Consider the following 17227-nt stretch of genomic DNA (forward strand, 5'->3'; position numbering starts at 1 on the left):
ACAACCCAGTATCAAGATTTATAATGGGAGCCCACTCACAAATGAATGGTGTGATTATGTGACAGAGAGCAATCCTGTCAGTCTGCAAATTTCAAAAGATTTTACCTTCCAAGAGCTCTTCAAAATCATCCACAAAAAACTCCTTCAAAGGTGGGCGCTTTGGCCTCTTCAGAGTGTTCAGAAGCTGCTGGATTTTGGAAGACACCCGACTATTGATGGGAACACCTGTCATGGGTAAACAGAAGTGAAGGTTTTTCCACACAAATTGACTTCAGGGACAAATACTTTCGGAAAAGTGATAAAGATATCCAAGCTATCATGTCTATACCACAGAGGAAAATCAAAAACACTTTGTGCAACTTTGATGAGAGCATTTTTTAAATCCATAAAAATACAAAGAGGGTGAAACCTTTTGAAAACACTGATACAAGCATCTTTGCCCACGCTTCCCTATCCGCTGAGAGAAAGCACTCATTTCCCAGAAAATTGTTATACCAGATCTTGGCCCTTCCTCCCATACTAATGATTAACGGGAATCACTTTGTACAATACTGCACAAGAAGGCTCTCTGCCCTCCTGATAAGGTTGAAGCTTTAGCTTGCGATAAGGTAACCCGAAAACAGCAATTAGCTGCCATTGTGTTTTCAAAGCAGTCTTCCGAGAGTTGATGACAATTTTGAGATGTAAACGTGCTACTGGTGTAATAAAAATATTTTTACCCTTTCTGCCTACAGCAACTCGATGTATAAGCACTATGCATGTCCTTTACTGAAGTCCTGCTAAAAACAAGCATTTTCAAAGCGAACAGCTTTGGCTTTTGTATAGGTATCAGGCATTTCCAAGGCACTGCTATTATATGCCCTGTGACTTACACCATTTTGCAGCTGCCGGTTAATGCCACTACGGCAGTGCCTGGCTAATGCCTACACAAAAGCCCAAAACATTAAAATAAGCAACATTTCAAGCTGCCGATTTCTTCACCATTATCTTGCACACTCACAGTGCATTCGCCCCAGCATTCTAAACACCCTCCGACATACGTAGTGATGACAGTGGCTGGTTCACAGCTTGCTTTTAATTATACTTTTAATTTTTTTAGAAACCCTTTTACTAAACATGGTATTTCTCCAACGGTGTGAAAAGAGCATGTACTCCATCAGAGGGCTTCACATGCCTAAAAAGCAGCCACGATTAAACACGCCACAATATTTTATGTGCAAAGTAATTGTATTTTTTTCAAATTTGCACAAAGAAACCACACAGGACACAGATCCTGAGATTTAAACAGATTGAAGCCGACAAAATTGATACTTCAGTCAAATTAAGCGTATTTTTGTTGCTTTAAGTCTCAAATCGGTCAACATTATCACAAGTATTTCTCCTACTACAGACTAGCTAGAACATACAGGCATCTGTAACAAAGAACTTGTAATGCCAGAGGGGCAAACCGAGTTACCCAAAAATAAAACGGTTTCAGAAAAGTAACACCAAACAAAGAATACATTATTATAATAATTTTTTACATAGCGCCACATGCCCATGGGCCTCAGGGCGCACACAATCTAAACAAAACCAAGATGCTGACCATGTTTATCTCCCTTAATCTTCCCCAGTCACGGAAGGGGAACTAAAACGTCGCGTGAAGGAAAAAAGGTGAAAGCAAAAACTCCCAGAGCCAACAGAATTTGAAAAGGAGGGGAGAAGTTCCTTACCATACAGGATTCAACAATGGGGTGTAAGACAATCAGGATTGCTAAAAGAAAACAAGCATTGGCAATGCCAACAGTTTGGGCTTTTGTGTAGGCATGGGAAAGGCACTTGCCAGGCACAGCCGTAGTGGTATTAACTGGCCATTGATGGTAGCAGCTGCAAAATGGTGCTAGTACCTGGATATCTAATAGCAGTGCCTGGCGAATGCCTAATACTTATACAATCCAAAATGGTTAGCTTTGCCAATGCTTGTTTTTAACAGGACTTCCGTGAAGGACATGCAGAATGCTTATAAATCGAGTGGCTAAAGGCAGGCCTGGTAAGACATTTTTATTGCCCAAGTAGTGGGTTTACAACTTCAATTAGCACCTGGCACGGGGTAGCAAACAATCAGGTTAATGGGAACGTGGTCTGAAACAGCCGATCTAAGTAAGTGTAACAAGCTGCCAGATTGCTGCTTCCCCCGCCCCGCAATCTTCCCCCACTATCCCTTCCCTTATTTTTCAATCGCCCTGATCCCCACTTACCTGATTGCGGTGGCTCTGTTTGAAGAACCTGAAGGTGTCTCACCCGCTGGTCCCCCGGGATCTGTCATCCAGGTGGCTAGGACATGGCCACCGCTACTGGATCCAGTTCCAGGGTGTGGAACAGTGCGGGAGAATCACCTGGCTGGGGCTCTTCGGGGAGTGGAAGTGGGACACCGACGGGTGAGACGAGGTACCCCCTTCCTTATGACACCTTTTCCCCATCCTACCCCATAGGATATTTAAAACCTCTACCCCCCCTCCCCTTTTCATACATGAACACTTTCTCACACTGTGAAAGACAACAGACAAACATCAGAGCCGTTTACCGGACATGTCCCAACATAAGCATCGGGCAGAGTTAGGCAATATCCGATAACTACGCACGCCTGACAGCTCTTTCCCTTCCCCACAGGGATAAAAGGCGGTGCACGAGAGCACACTTTGAGCAAGGCCGAATGCACGAGGAAGTAGCTGTTCCGCGACGGCAGTTCAAACGGAGGAGAAAGGTGGTGGAAACCGAAAGGACGAGGCAATTGCCCTTTTCAACCCAGACCCAAAAAGGGTTCGGAAAAGGAACAGGAATTGCAGCTGGCGATTGGTGTGGCAGATGTCAACAGTACACGGGCCCTCCCGCACTGATAGCCAGGGCGGGTGTTGGGGACAATTCTCAGAAATTTGCCAATCCCCCTCACCTTGGAGACCCCCAGCAACTTTCCTGGATTTTGAGGGCTTGATTTTTTTTAACCTGGAGAGAGTGAGACCTTTTTTCCCACTCTCTCATGTATTTTAATGTGATTTTTGAGCTCTGTTTCTCTTTTGGTTATCGAGTCTGACAAACTCCATAGGCATCATCTTTTACATTGCGTCACGCAGCACCTTCAGTGCAGTGACACAGGAAAGTCTTTCAGATTTCCCAAAGAATACCTTCTCTGGGATAAACTACTGTTTCCCAGCGCTGTACAGTAAAATTGACTTTGCATACATTTGGTGCTGAAGGGGTTACTTAGTATCCCTGTTGTCTAGCGTCAGCTGGGGAGCAGGTGCAAGTGGATCTAGGTCATCTGGCCTAAGCCCTGCCCACCTGGTGCCTTCCTGGTTGCCGCTCTTTTCCCTACTTAAGGAGCCCTCCAGCCTCTTTTTCTTTGCAGCTGGGGAGCAGGTGCAAGTGGATCTAGGTCACCTGCCCTAAGCCCCGCCCACCTTCTCAGCCCTGCCTCTTCCTTCCTGCTCTTAACTCTTAGATCAAGGGTGTCTCCCGCCTGGGCGTCCGAAGCGAAGGGCAGACAATGAAAAGGGCAATTCCTGTTTGGACCTGTTCAGACCAGGAGGAGCCCGGGCCTGACCCCCGCTCAGGCAGCAGGTAAGCATGCACCAGCATGTGTTTACACCCTCTGTCCCCACAGGCCATCCTCACCCACTCTAGTTCCCCCATGATGTTCCCTTGTGCCCACCCCCTTCTCACACACAAGTGTTGCCTGTTTTGCTCAATTCTTCTACCCTGCTTCCCCTCCGCCCTCCAGCCTACTTCTGTAGGAGTCTGTCCTGATCCATTCTGGTTTCACCATCACCGTTGTGTGGCCAATGCTGGATTTGACTTTTATGGACTTCATTGATTCACGGTGCATCACCCTTTCTAAATTCTCATGCTGGACTTCATTTGCATCTTGTACTCATGGTGGCCCTGTATCATGCTGTTCCCATCTTCATCATGTATCCTGGCTTGCAACATCATGTGTTACTACCGACTTCTGCAATTGTATTCACTCTCCTCTCTTGCTTCTCCACTCTTTTGACTGCTAACTATCTGTTCTCTCCTCCTCTCCCTTTTCCTATCTCCTTCCCTCCTCCCCTTACTTTCTTCTATGCACTTACTCTCTCAGAATTGTCACAGGACCTAGTATGATAGCAACCTTGTCTGTCTCCTTCCCCCACCCCTAATGTCCCCCCGACCCCCAGCACTATCTGAAATGTTGTCAGGCCTAGTACGGTAGTCGCGTGTCTGTTTCCATTTCCTTCCCACTCTCCCCCTCCCTTCCTTATCTATGTCTTAGCTCTTGCACTATCTGAAATGTCGTCAGGCCGAGTACGATAGCTAATTTCACATCCTTACTGTTCATGGCCTGTAAGAATGTCATTGTATGTTCCCTTGTTCCCTCCCTTGCCTTGAAGCACTTTGAAACACATTGTGTATAGGCGCTATATAAATAAACTATCATATCATATCATGTAACATTTTTATGTTACCCATTCCTCGATGAATGGCTGGTGGCAGTGGTTTCATTTTAACTACCGTGGTGTGCATTTACCGCGGGCTTCGTTCGCAGCTGCAGTAAAGCACCCAAGGGTGCCATTTCTGTCAAAATGACCCGGCCGCCTTTTTTTGCCATTTTCTTTGTTTTCTTTGTGGAATGGTTCTTCTTGAGATTTACTCTGCGCGCCAAACCAGGTTTGGTCCCTTTGTTCGCTTTGTCTTTGGTGGGATTCACGAGTGAAGCCCGCCTCTGGCTCCAGGGTGTCTGGGGTGGGCAGGAAGTGAGGGAGGTGCCCGAAACTCTAGTCTCCTATGAGACTCAAATGCACTCTGTGATGATTGGCCGGCTGACTGTCCAGCTAGGACAGCCACCCTGCTGGGTGACTGACAGCTAGGCTGGAATGAATGGGAGAGAACTGAATAAAAGGGGAGGCTTTTTGCTTGGAAGGCAGAGTCGACCACTGGACGAAGGAAACTAAGAAGAACTTGAAGGGGACGCCTGCTGCAACTCCTGGACCGTTGGTTTGCCCGGTAAAGCCCTGCTGCTGTGCTGAAACTCCAAATTCGTATCGACAGAGAAGCCCCTGCAATGACGACTTCTTCCCTTGAGTTGGTAGGACCAATAAACTCCAAAGTAAGCCACCTGGACATTCTCTCAGAGTTGGTTGCGTTTCCACAGAATTGCTGGTGGAAACCAAAACAGCAGGGAGAGGAACACCAGTTTGTGTGCATTGCTTTTAAGTTGGCCAAGAGCTCCAGGAAGATCCTCCGGACCCTCAGTAAGCAGCACTGTCCAAGCCTGTGCCACCCCAACAGAGTGCTGGACCCCAGAAGCAACGAAAGTCGATCTTGACAGCCAGAAACCTCAGTGTTGCTATTTGCAGTGGTCGCGAGGAGCTGAAACAGCAAAGTGCCACTTGTTTGAAAGATTGCCGGTTGCGAGCGGTGACCATCCCATTGCAGTGCAGGTGTCCCCAGAAGTCCTCCCTCTTGTCCCCACGACTGAGGCACAGGAACAGGGAGATCTGCAGAGCTGCACAGGAACAGAAGTCATCTGCACTTTCTTCATTCCAAAGGTACTGTTAAGCCTGAGTGTACTTACCTCTTGTTGTGTAACTACACTTGTTCTCTGTTGGTGAGACTTGTTGTGATTGCTCTGTAGAGTTGCTGATAGCTTCTTTACCTCACAAGCCTAAACAGCTTGTGGCCCTAATTTGAATTCTTCTTTCTACAAAGACTTTTAAAACATTGTGCAATACTTTGACTTACCTCAGAGAAGTGCTTCAGTTTCACCTAGACTTTTGCTCAATTGACTTTGGCTTAGCCTGTCTTCCCCCTTGAACGCTGCCCACTGCGCGACCTCCGCACATCAGGAATTGACAGGTACAGACCCTCCCAGGACCGGCAGCTGATATCTGCTAAACGGTGGTCCTGGCGCCTCCAGCTTCTGCCTGGGCTGCTAGCATGAACTACACGCTGCATCTGCTTCTTACTTCCTCTGCACTTCTATCCTCCTGCCTGCACCTGAGGGGGGGCTTTTAAGCCTCTTTGCCTCCCTTTCTTTGCCACCCTCTAGTGTGGGTCATTTGCATTAAAATGTTGACCACTCCTGCAACACTGTACCTCTTTAGTCATCTTCTTCATCCCATTACCATTCCCATTCCAGGAATTATGGAACTTGAAGTCCCTAATGACAGTTAGGTTTTGTCAAATCTGTTCTTTGTAATATTCTTTAAAAGCATATTATAAGGATTAGTCATCAGACCTGATTGAGAAGAGAAGGAAAAGGCAATTCTTTAAAATCGTTATTATTCATATTTTCTCTTTCACTGTACCTTTGGGTGTCAAGGAGGTTTTTAGTTTTAGAAGTCCCAGGGATTTTGAAAAGTTTTATTTTCCCCTAAGGCCTCAGAGTTTGTGATGATTTATACCCTTATTTACATGTGTAACTTGTGGCACAGCAAGATGGTTATTACAACAAGCGATCACACATGTTCGCATTGTGCAGCCCTCCTCCTTATGGGAAGACAAATACCATGTCTCATGCCACGGAGCCCTCATCCCCTGAGCCTTTTCTCCTCCCAAATTAGCCTCTGGCAGAACATCACCCCCAAGGTCAGGATCAGTAAGCATCTGCCTTTCCCTGGCTACCTGGAAGGAGACCTTAGGCAGGGACTTAGTGAGGAGTATACACACACCCCTATTCTGCAAATTGTAACTACTGTTATCAATAATTTAGACAGATTTTGAATGATACTATTTAGGCATTGCATTTCTGAATATTCGCCTTTGCTGGATGTCATTGCCTGCTTCAAAGCACAATGATATATTATACTAGCCAAGTCCACATCCTTGAATGTCTAGGTAGAGCCAAGTATAACAGACTAATTAAAATCTAACAGCTTGGCTTCCTCCTACCTCACTGATATCGTAGAATGTTCTTATATTCATCAGTATAGGATCTAAAAACGATAAGTGAGTCATAATGTTGGCGGCGGGAGACACTCCTGTCGTCCAAGGGGAAACTGTCCGATTTTGGAACCAGTCTCCCAAATGCTGTAGCTACTGAAAAGGATTTTAAACATGACCTAACCCAAATTGGAGTTCTGTGCTCCTTTTACCCTACACAGTTGTGTGGACATTGTAGTACTTGCCAAACTCTTGATGTCAAATGTATCTCACACCAAAACCCTGTACTCCTAAAACTTAGGCTGAACACTCAGCCTCATAACCTAGTGTTCTATTTGGTTGACCTTCAGTTTCAACAACACTTGCAGGTCCACTAGGTAGGCCTCCATGAACCCCACACCACTAGAGGTTCTGAAAAACCTCAACACTCACCATCTGCTGTTTCCAGAATGCTACCGTTAAATCCTTTGGGTACTCCTCGTACTGATGCCACTTGTGGGCGCTCATGATGTAAGTGCTGCAAAAGGCCTGTTGTCACATCAGGGGGTGCGGAGTGCACATCTAAGAAAAAAAACAGAATATTAACGCCTCATCAATTCTATGCCGGTCTCCTACAGTATCAGGGATTCAGTTTAAATGGGAGCCACAGATGACGTCAAGCAGTTCATCCACCCCATCGAAGACTCCTGCTACCCATGTCCGCTCAGCTTAAAGAGCAAGACTATCAATCACTGTTTGGGTCACATACAGCAGTCTTAGTGCAAATTAAAGTGTTATGCAACCAATGACAGTGATGAGTTCAGCAGATCTTCAAAAGGCTGAGAGCTGTTTAGGAGCATGTGACTGGGTCATTAATCTTATACAACACTTTCACATCACTGCAGAGATCAGCCGCAGCAGCTCTAAAGCACACAAACACGGACATCCATCCTAGGATTTCCTTCTATGCAAGAATAGCACTTGACATGAAGGTCAATGCCATGTCAATTGATTATTCAGCCTTTGATAGCCTCCCATAGCCACACAACTAAGTGCACAGGACAAGAGCAAAACATGTAAATAGGTCCTAATGGAGAAGATACACCACTGAATCTTTCAATATATCTATTATATGAAATCCTGATCTGCATTTACCGCTCTAGCTGAATCATGGTTCACTTAGCCTTTTAACTCTGCTGTAAATTTCTTTATAGCAAATCATTTTAATTGCCCCCATCCCACTTCTATTCCCCTTCATATCCTTCTCACTACTGAAGTACAACATTCTGAATACAGACCTCAAAAACTGTTGTGCAGAGGCAGTTACCTACTACTTAGGAAAAAGGGAGAAAAAGCCACAAAATGTCCACATGTTATTTCTATAAATAGCATCCAGATATCCACCTTCATGTCATGAACATTAATCTTCCATTCAAAGAATAAGAAGAAGAATGGGGGACATTAGGTTTACACCTTCCCATAAAGAAGAGGTGTATATCAGTTAAAGATGCCCTTCACCACTTGAGTATATACTTCCATGTATCCATTTATAAACTCATGTTTTCTAAGGCACTACATGCTGCAAAGGGTGTTTGGCGGGGCAACAGAAGGCACTCTGCATTCCCACCACATGTGATTGGGAAGGGCAATGGGTGCAAATGGGATAGAAAAGAACAGCACAGTTACATCAAATGAATTACAAGAAAATATTAGCAACAGATTAGGCTAAGTCTTCATGAAAACCAGAGAACTCCAAATCAAAGATCAGTTCTATCTCCATAGAACAGCATCAGTTTGAACTGATTTCAACAAAGCATTGCCATTATAATGTGACAGGTGAGCTTTTGCTGTATGATGCAGATCTTAAGATGTCCGATTGTTTGTTGTGTTGGTTTACTCGTCTACAGTAGGCCTTGAGACCTGTATGCAATGAGATAAACCAAGCATCTGGAATTGAATGTTAGTGTTCCAGGAGGCAAGCAATAGCTTATGAAAAATGATTAAAACAGAAGACTAAAAGTAGACTGCCCGACAAGGTGTGTGGCAGGGTACCCATTTATGCATAGTATATTTGCAATGCGCCAACGATGAGCACAGTCACTTCGAAACACCACAAGTGAGAGGGGGGAGTGAGAGGGGTGAAAAACAAGACTTTCACAGCCTTGTAACATTTAGGTAAGGTAAGTTCTAGAGGCAGAAGGGCAGGCGGGAGTGGGCGGGGGGTGAAGAAGGGAACCAGACATGAACAAGGCATGCTACAACAGTCTGTGGCAAGTGCAATGTCATGAACTGGACACAGGTGGGCAAAAATAGCATCAGTAAAAATGACCAAATCAAAAAAAAAAAAAAAAAGAAAAGGAAGAAATGACCAAATGTATTGGTCCGATTTCTTTTCGGAATTTTGGTTAATTTTTATTAAAATAGAGGTGTGGGTTGGGGTAAGGTGATTAGTTAAGTCGGAGGGGTGAGGGGAAGGAGTGTGAGGACCCCCCGCCCATTATTACAAAAAAAAGTGCAAAAAGCAAGTAGGAATTTTGGCTTTTCGACCAAATAAATTGAGTAATTTCCCCATTTGATTTTTAAAATTCGGTTGATTCATGGACAGCCGGCAAAAATAGTTTTACAAAAAAACAAAAAGATAACTAAGGACCTCCCAGTAGCCAGATTAGTAAGAAATGGTGCACAAGAGTAGAAGTGTAGGACTCAAAGGGTTAAAGGGGAGGGTAGAGTACCTACAAGGCAGGAAAAGGCCCTGAAATCCAGGGCAGCTCTCCAGACTGATAGGCAAATCCAGCCTGTATCAGTACCAAAGTCAGGCCATCAGAACCCCCACCCAAGGGTCAAAGACGTCCTTGAAGGAGAGTTAATTTGTGATCCAAGGAGGAAGGGAGTTTCCACAAGCAAGCCAATGCCTGTCTCTTGGAACAATGGACATACAAATGGATGATCTCAGTGGTCTGGATGGACAATAGATGGGTCACTATGTTGCAGGTAACGGGGTCAACACACTCAAGCACTGGGTGGATAAAGTGGAGGGCTTTAACTGATTTACAGGCTTAAACACGAAACCACTGGACAATTTCAAGTCATGGAGGATGTGGTGGTCCCTGGGTTTAAGACCCAGTATGAGTCCAGATGCATTATTTTGGATCATCTGCAGAGCGTGGAGGGTTGCTTTCCTAGATGGCTCTAGGACACAGAGTGAAGGATTAATCGTTACCAAAATTGACCACAAGATTTCAGGCCACAGAAACCAAGGCAGGTAGAATGCCATGAAAAGAGTCCACGGAGAAGGAGGGGCTGCAAATATTTCTGTCTTGGTTGCATTAAGGCACAAACTATAACTGAACAGCCAACAATATCTGGAGGTGAGAGAGGCAGGAGGACATTAAACAGAGCAGCGGTGGAGCTATCTTCCTGGATATTTGTGCATCAGCATAGGACTGCAAAGTGCAGAGGAAGGGAAAATTAAGGTCAGCAAGACGAGCATTAAAAAGCCAGGGGGAGAGAATGGAGCCACAGGGAATCACACAGTTCAAATTAGCGTGTTGAGATAGGAAAGAGCCAGACCTCACCCAAATCACTTTAATGAGGAACGACAAGAGCTACTACAAGATTTTACCTAAGCCACCAGAGAAAGTATACAACCTATTGAGGGTGGCATGACTGACAGTATGCAAGGCAGCGGACAGGTATGGGAGGATCAGGAGTGTTGGTACCCATGGACCCAAGGCGTTCCTCCCCAATGAAGAGGGCAGATTGTTCCTCTGGAGGGCTGCAACCCTGATTGTCATTGAAAAGGCCATTCATTTCGATGAAAGCAAGGAGCTGGGAGATGGCCACCTACTCTAGGATTTTACCAATAAAAGGGGCTATAGTGAAGGGGCAGTGGTCAGGTTTTCCAGAGCCACTACTGGTGTGAGGTTCTGGGAAACCAACCACACGGACCTGCAAGTGATTTTCATATTTGGCATAACCAAAATCAGTAATCAACAAAACTGAGCATTAAGACTTCGACTTAGATCAGGTGGTTTGGTAGCAAGTGAAGTGAACAATAAAGATGGTCCAGCGTAATGTCCATACTGATATATATAAAAATGCAATATTTATTAAGAATACACTTGCATCAAGTCAAAAACACTTCAAACTAAGTAATGTAAAATATAAAACATGTACCAACATAATTCAGCACCCCAAAATGGGTTATACACCACATTAGTATTCAAACAGTGCAAAAGGCATATGGGATACATTACTCACCGTAATCGTATTTCTGATGCTTGTATCTGCTTAGATTCACATGCTGTGCATAGGCCGACATCTAGTGGAAGCTGCAGAGTATTACAGTTTGTTTTTTCGAAATTCGAAAATGGGCGTCGACACAGGGCGTGCCAGTAATACTATCCCTAGTGTGACGTCCACTGTACCCAAGATCCCTCACGCGTCTAGGATCCTCAGATTGTGTTTTTTCTGACATGAGGTAGCATGAGGAGTAGCGCGAGTACAGATAATCCAGCAGATAGACAGAAAGGTAAGACTACAAGCAATCATGCGCCTTCTCTCGGAGGGGAGGAAGGGTGGGTCGCATGTGAATCTAAGCAGATACAAGCATCAGAAATACAATTACGGTGAGTAATGTATCCCTTCTGAGGCTTGTGGGATCTGCTTAGATCACATGCTGTGCATAGATTAGCGAGCAGTACCAGAAGAAGGAGGTGGGATGTGAGAAGGGTCATGAGCAAATAAGTGTCTTAGAACCGCTTGTCCCACTTGTGTATCTGCCTTGGAATGGGTGTCAATGCAGTAATGCTGAGTAAAAGTGTGAATAGAGCTCCAAGTAGCTGCTTTGCAAATGGTGTCAAGGGGAACATTTGCAATGAAAGCCAGAGTGGCCCCAATGCCTCTAGTAGAGTGGGCCCTTGGCGTAAAAGACAGAGTCTTTTCAGAGAGTGAGTAACACAGCTGGATACAGTTAATAATCCACTTCGAGATGGCACCTTTAGAGACGCGATCACCCTCTCTGCCTGTAGCTACGGAGACAGTTGATCTGTTTTCCTTAGCGGTCTTGTTTTATTTACATAGTAGAGGACCGCCATACGCACATCTAGGGTGCGTAGTTTCACCTCAGCCGAGCTTTGCGGGTTCTGGAAGAAAGCCGGAAGCTCGATGGACTGGTTTACATGGAATTTTGATATAAATTTAGGTGAGAACCTAGGGTGTGTGCGTAAAAACCAGTTTGTCTTTATGGATAGTAAAGAAGGGATCCTGCACTGACAGAGCCTGAATTTCACTAACCCTTCTTATAGAAGTAATAGCTACTAAGAAGGCCGTTTTATAAGTCAGGTGTTTGAGACTGATTTTATGCATGGGTTCGAAAGGGGGGCCCATGAGCTTGGCTAGCACCACATTAAGGTCCCACCCTGGTGGTGGGTTTGAAATAGGAGGGTGAAGTCTCTTTACTCCTTCCATGAAGGCTTTAACTACTGGTACTTTCCACCACAACACCTTGCTATGGGAAGTTGTGTAAGCCGAGAGGGCTGCCAGGTGTACTTTCAGTGAATTAAAAACCAAACCTGCATCTAGCAGGTGGAGCATTTATGTAACAACAGTGGAAGGAGTGCAATCAACCGGGTTGATTTGTCTACTCTGGCACCAGATAACGAACCTCTTCCACTTGTCAAAGTAACAGTGCCTTGTGTTTGGTTTCCTAGATTCCTTTAGGATGTCCATACACCTCTGTGGCAAATTGAGATGTCCAAACTCTATGACCTCAGGAGCCATGCTGCCAGGTTCATTGAGTTGAGTTGCTGGTGCACTGTTTGACCTTGGTGCTGGGACAGTAGGTTGTACCAGGCTGGAAGTTTGATGGGCTCGCACACCGCCATCCTGCGTAGGTGTGGGAACCACGGTTGTCTTGCCCACATGGGAGCAACTAGGACGAGCGTCATCGATTCCTTGTTCATCTTGTACACCACCTTCCTGATGAGAGGAGTTGGTGGAAAAGCGTACGCAAACATCCCTGACCAGTTCATCCACAGGGCGTTCCCCTGGGAGTCTGGTTGGGGGAACCTGGATGCAAATCCTGGGCATTGTCTGTTTTCGCTTGTGGCAAATAAGTCTATAGTGGGGAAACCCCACTGAGAGAAGAGATCTTCTACGATCTCTCTGTGAAGAACCCATTCGTGTTCCTCTGGGAGGGAGTCTCTGCTCAGAGCATCCGCTAGGGAATTGAGCTCCCCTGGAACGTCTGAGTGCCCATATCCAGATTTTCTGGGCAAGCTTGGACAGATTTGGCGAGCGAGTCCCTCCTTGCTTGTTCAGGTAGAACATGGCTGTAGTGCTGTCCGTCCGGATTTGCACTGGCAGGTTTAGTAGATGGGGCTCGAACGCCTGAAGCGCTCTGAATACTGCCAGGAGCTCTAGCAGGTTGATGTGGTTCTTGGCCACTGAGTGAGACCAGAGACCCTGAGCTGTGTGGTGGAGATGGTGAGCTCCCCACCCCGTCAGACATGCATCTGTAGTGACTACTGCCTGTACTTCGGGATCGTAAAAGGGTTTCCCCTTTGCCAGATTCTCTCTTGTCCACCAGTGGAGGCTTTGTACCAGTGTTGGCGAAACGACCACTAGATCGTCCCACTGACCACTTGCCTGAGACCACTGTTTCGCCAACCATTCCTGCATGGGGCGCATGCGCGCGTGGGGGACCAGGTAAATGCATGATGCCATCATGCCCAGTAAATGCATTGCTTTGCGTACCGTTATTTGTTGACCGGACTGATAATGCGGAATTAGCAGTAGTATATTCCGAATTCTTTGTTTTGAAGGAAAGGTCAACCCCTCCTGGGTATCCAGGATTGCTCCTAGGAATTGTTTTGAGGTGCTTGGCACCAGGCTTGACTTCTTCTCGTTGATTGAGAAGCCTAATTCGTGGAGGAGGTCGATAGTCCTTTGAATGTTTGTCCTGCAAATTCCTGGGGTTTCCCCCGTTATGAGCCAGTCGTCCAGATAAGGGTACACTGGGATTGCCTCCCTGCGTAGGTGTGCAGCCGCCACCGCCAGTACCTTGGTGAATACCCTTGGTGCTGAAGCTATCCCGAAGGGCAGTACCTTGAATTGGTAGTGGCGAATGTCCACCTTGAAGCGCAAGTACTTTCTGTGCGCTGGGAACATGAAAATATGAAAATAAGCATCTTTCATATCCAAGGTTGCCATGTAATCCCCCTTTTTTAGGAGGGGGATTACCTCTTGTAGCGTGGTCATACGAAATTTTTGGGGCTTGACATACTTGTTGGCAGGCCGTAAGTCCAATACTGGGCGCATTGTCAAGTCTTTCTTTGGCACAAGGAAGTAAGTTGAATAAATACCCTTGTTTACCTGGTGTCCCGGGACGAGTTCTATCGCGTCCTTTTGTAGAAAAATGGCAATCTCCTCGAGGAGAATCTTCTGATGTTCTAAGGAGTGTACTCTTTGTCGTGGAGGATGGTTCCGGGGACGCTGCAGTAGTTCTATACAGTACCCATTGGATACTGTTGACAGCTCCCATCTGTCTGATGTGATGTGATCCCTTCCCAAGCCTGGGTGAAGTTTGAAATGCGTCCCCCTACTGGGGTTGCGTGAGAAGGGACCCTGAACTGAGCGTCATTGCTTTGGTGGAGGCGTGCCGCCTCCCTTGCTGGGGCTGCCTCTGCCTTTACCACGACCTCTCCCATTACCTCTGCCGTAACCCTGGGTAGACTGTTGGTTGTTGTTCCACTGTGTACCCTGCCCCTGGGAATAGTTAGATCCTCTCTGGGAATTTTGGCCGCTTGGGCGACGAAAATTACTATTCCCTCTCTGGTTAGGGGGTTTATTGGTTAATTGGCCAAGGGATTTGAGTGTCTCGTATTAGTCCTTGGCATTTTTCAGTGCGTCTTCGACCGCCTTCCCAAACAGATCGGCTTCCACCGGTTTGTCTAACAATGATGCCTGAGTTTCTGACTTAAAACCAGACTGCCGTAACCACGCATGTCTCTTGATAACAGTACCTTCTGCTATCAATCTGCCTGCGTTGTCCGCGGCGTCGAAGGTTGCTTTCAAAATGCAACCAGACACAGCTCTACCCTCTGCGGAAATCCAAGCTAATTGGCCCTTTAATGGTTCAGGAGCAGAGGCTATGAGAGCCGCGACTTCTTCCCACTGATGGCAGTTGTAGCTGGCCAACAGGGTGGTGGAGTTAGCAATCCTTGCTTGACAGGCGGTCGTTGAGGCTTCCTTCCTGCCGAAACCGTATAGTTTTTTGCTCTCCTTGTCGGGAGGAGCTTCTGACGAAGACAAGGGTGTTCCAGCCCTCTTACGAGTGTTGGTAACAACTAGGGAGTCTGGCTTCAGATGTCCTCTTATATAGAGAGGGTCAGACTGAGCTGCCCTGAAAAGTTTTTCAACCCTGGGATTGACTGCTCTGGTGAGGTTTGGGTTCACCAGAGACGGATCTATTCTCCGCTGAATGGATTTAAGGATAGGGATGGTCTGGGCAACCGGCCTCCTTTCTCCCACTAACTCCTCTGCGAAGTCCCTTTCCTCCTGTACACCGTGGGTGTCAATGTGGAAATGTTCTGCTGCGCGAGCGAGAACCTCATTTAGGAGGGGCTGGTTATCGACCGGGGAGTCGGTAACCGGGGCTTCGTTCTCTACCGGGGAATCTACTCTGTATGTTTCCGGGTCATCCTCTTCTTATTCCGGGTCCTCATCATCCCCATAGTAGCCCGTCCCGGTTTGCTCTTCTATCATACCAAAATCTTGGTCTCCACAAAAGGAAGCTACTCCTTGATACCGAGAATATGGAGTTGCGTAAGGTTGTACCTCGAAGGGTTCCGACCTCATCAGGGTTTCAAACCGGGCCCTCTTACTCGGGGGGGATAGGATCAGTAGAGCCTGAGGGTGTGGCCCCTTGTGGATCATACGAGAGGAAATGTTCTGGATTTTTATCATAAAAATCAGCCAACGAAGACATTCTTGACATGACCCTATCTATGTCTTCACTGGACCATTTTTTGGAACTGGGAATGACTCTCTCAGCAAGTCTATGGGATTTATCCTGAGTAGCTTTGCTGGTTGTGGACCTATCAGCAGACCTGGACTTGTCGTTCTGTTTAGGGGGGTTGGAGTGTCTCACAGGTGTGGAGGAATGTACAGGTAGTTTCTTCTGCTGTTTTCCCCCCTCCCCGTGCGTAGAAAAATGTTTTCCCTGTCCCTTAGTGGCTCCGGCGTTTTTCGACGCCTGGCGTCGAGGATCGGGAGAGGTGTCCCTGTCCTTTGAGCCTGGGGCCTCGCTGGCTTTAATTGCGGGCTCCGCCTCCTGGAGCGCGGCCTAGGGGTGGAAGTCGTCTTCGTCTTCCGACGATCGAACTTCTGTTAGCCTAGGGAGCGAGGCACTCTTGGCAAGAGTGGATGGTTGCCTGGCGTCATGCGGCGATCTTGATCGAGAGCGCCCAGAGGACACCGAATCGGACCGTTCTGTCTGTGCCTCTTTCCGAGAACGCGACGTCGTCGAGTCTCGGTTGGACTTAGTGTGTTTAGTGTGTGTAGTCTGTGAAGCGCTTGCGTCGCCGGGGGTCTTCCCCATAGCCGCCCTGCCGGACGACCTTCCGAGGTCGGGGACCTGCGCTCGGCTGTCTTTCGACGCCGTAATGCCCTCGCCGTCCGAAAGTACGGCGTCGCTGCCATCGCTGAAGGCGCCCTCCGCTGCCATGGCCGCCTGCCTGGTGTGGTGGGCCCAATGCTTCGTCGAACGGTCCTTAAGTGTCTTAGGTTTAAACCTACTACACGCTCTGCAGTTCACTTCGGGGTGGTCCCTCGGCAAACAGAGATTGCACGTGGCGTGCCTGTCGACCCAAGGGTATTTGCGGTTGCACTTGGGGCAGAATTGAATAGGGGTACCCTCCATACGCACCTTGAGGCAGCAGGCTGTTAAGTGTAGGAAAGATATAAGGTGTACCTATATACCAAGAGTATAGAGTGTGTACCACCCCCCACTCTCCCTACTTGCAGGGCCGAGGCCAGCGGCCTACCAGGCCCGGGCCGAAGCCAGCGGCCTTCCGAGGCCCAAATCCGTCGTGCAGCAACCGACGGTCGATTTCTTCTCCAGCCGGCGTCGAGTGTCGAAGTTCGACGTTGGGGTGGGGAAGGATGTCAATAGATTATTATTTTATAATTTTAGCAAAAGTATGGCTAAGGCCAGGGGACTCCGCAAGATGCTTCCGACCAGTATGGCGGAAAAAAACAATCTGAGGATCCTAGACGCGTGAGGGATCTTGGGTGGACGTCACACTAGGGATAGTATTACTGGCACGCCCTGTGTCGACGCCCATTTTCG

General features: G+C 47.1%; 1 protein-coding gene across 5 annotated transcripts in view; it reads right to left on the reverse strand.

Annotated features, from left to right (window-relative positions):
• DIP2A (disco interacting protein 2 homolog A) overlaps positions 1–17227 on the reverse strand; it is a 2340120-nt gene that overhangs the window by 1929325 nt on the left and 393568 nt on the right. For all 5 annotated transcript variants that reach the window (XR_011274713.1, XR_011274712.1, XM_069616034.1 and 2 more), the window contains 2 exons: positions 7330–7458; positions 106–225 (listed from right to left, as the gene is read on the reverse strand). Coding sequence is in view for 3 of the 5 variants with exons in the window: in XM_069616034.1 (XP_069472135.1) it covers positions 106–225; positions 7330–7458 (249 nt within the window). In the remaining 2 variants the exon portion in view is untranslated. The remainder of the gene's footprint in view (positions 1–105; positions 226–7329; positions 7459–17227) is intronic.

The sequence above is a fragment of the Ambystoma mexicanum genome, chromosome 9 (assembly GCF_040938575.1).
Source record: "Ambystoma mexicanum isolate Mex_15411 chromosome 9, UKY_AmexF1_1, whole genome shotgun sequence".
Classification (NCBI taxonomy): Eukaryota; Metazoa; Chordata; class Amphibia; order Caudata; family Ambystomatidae; genus Ambystoma; species Ambystoma mexicanum.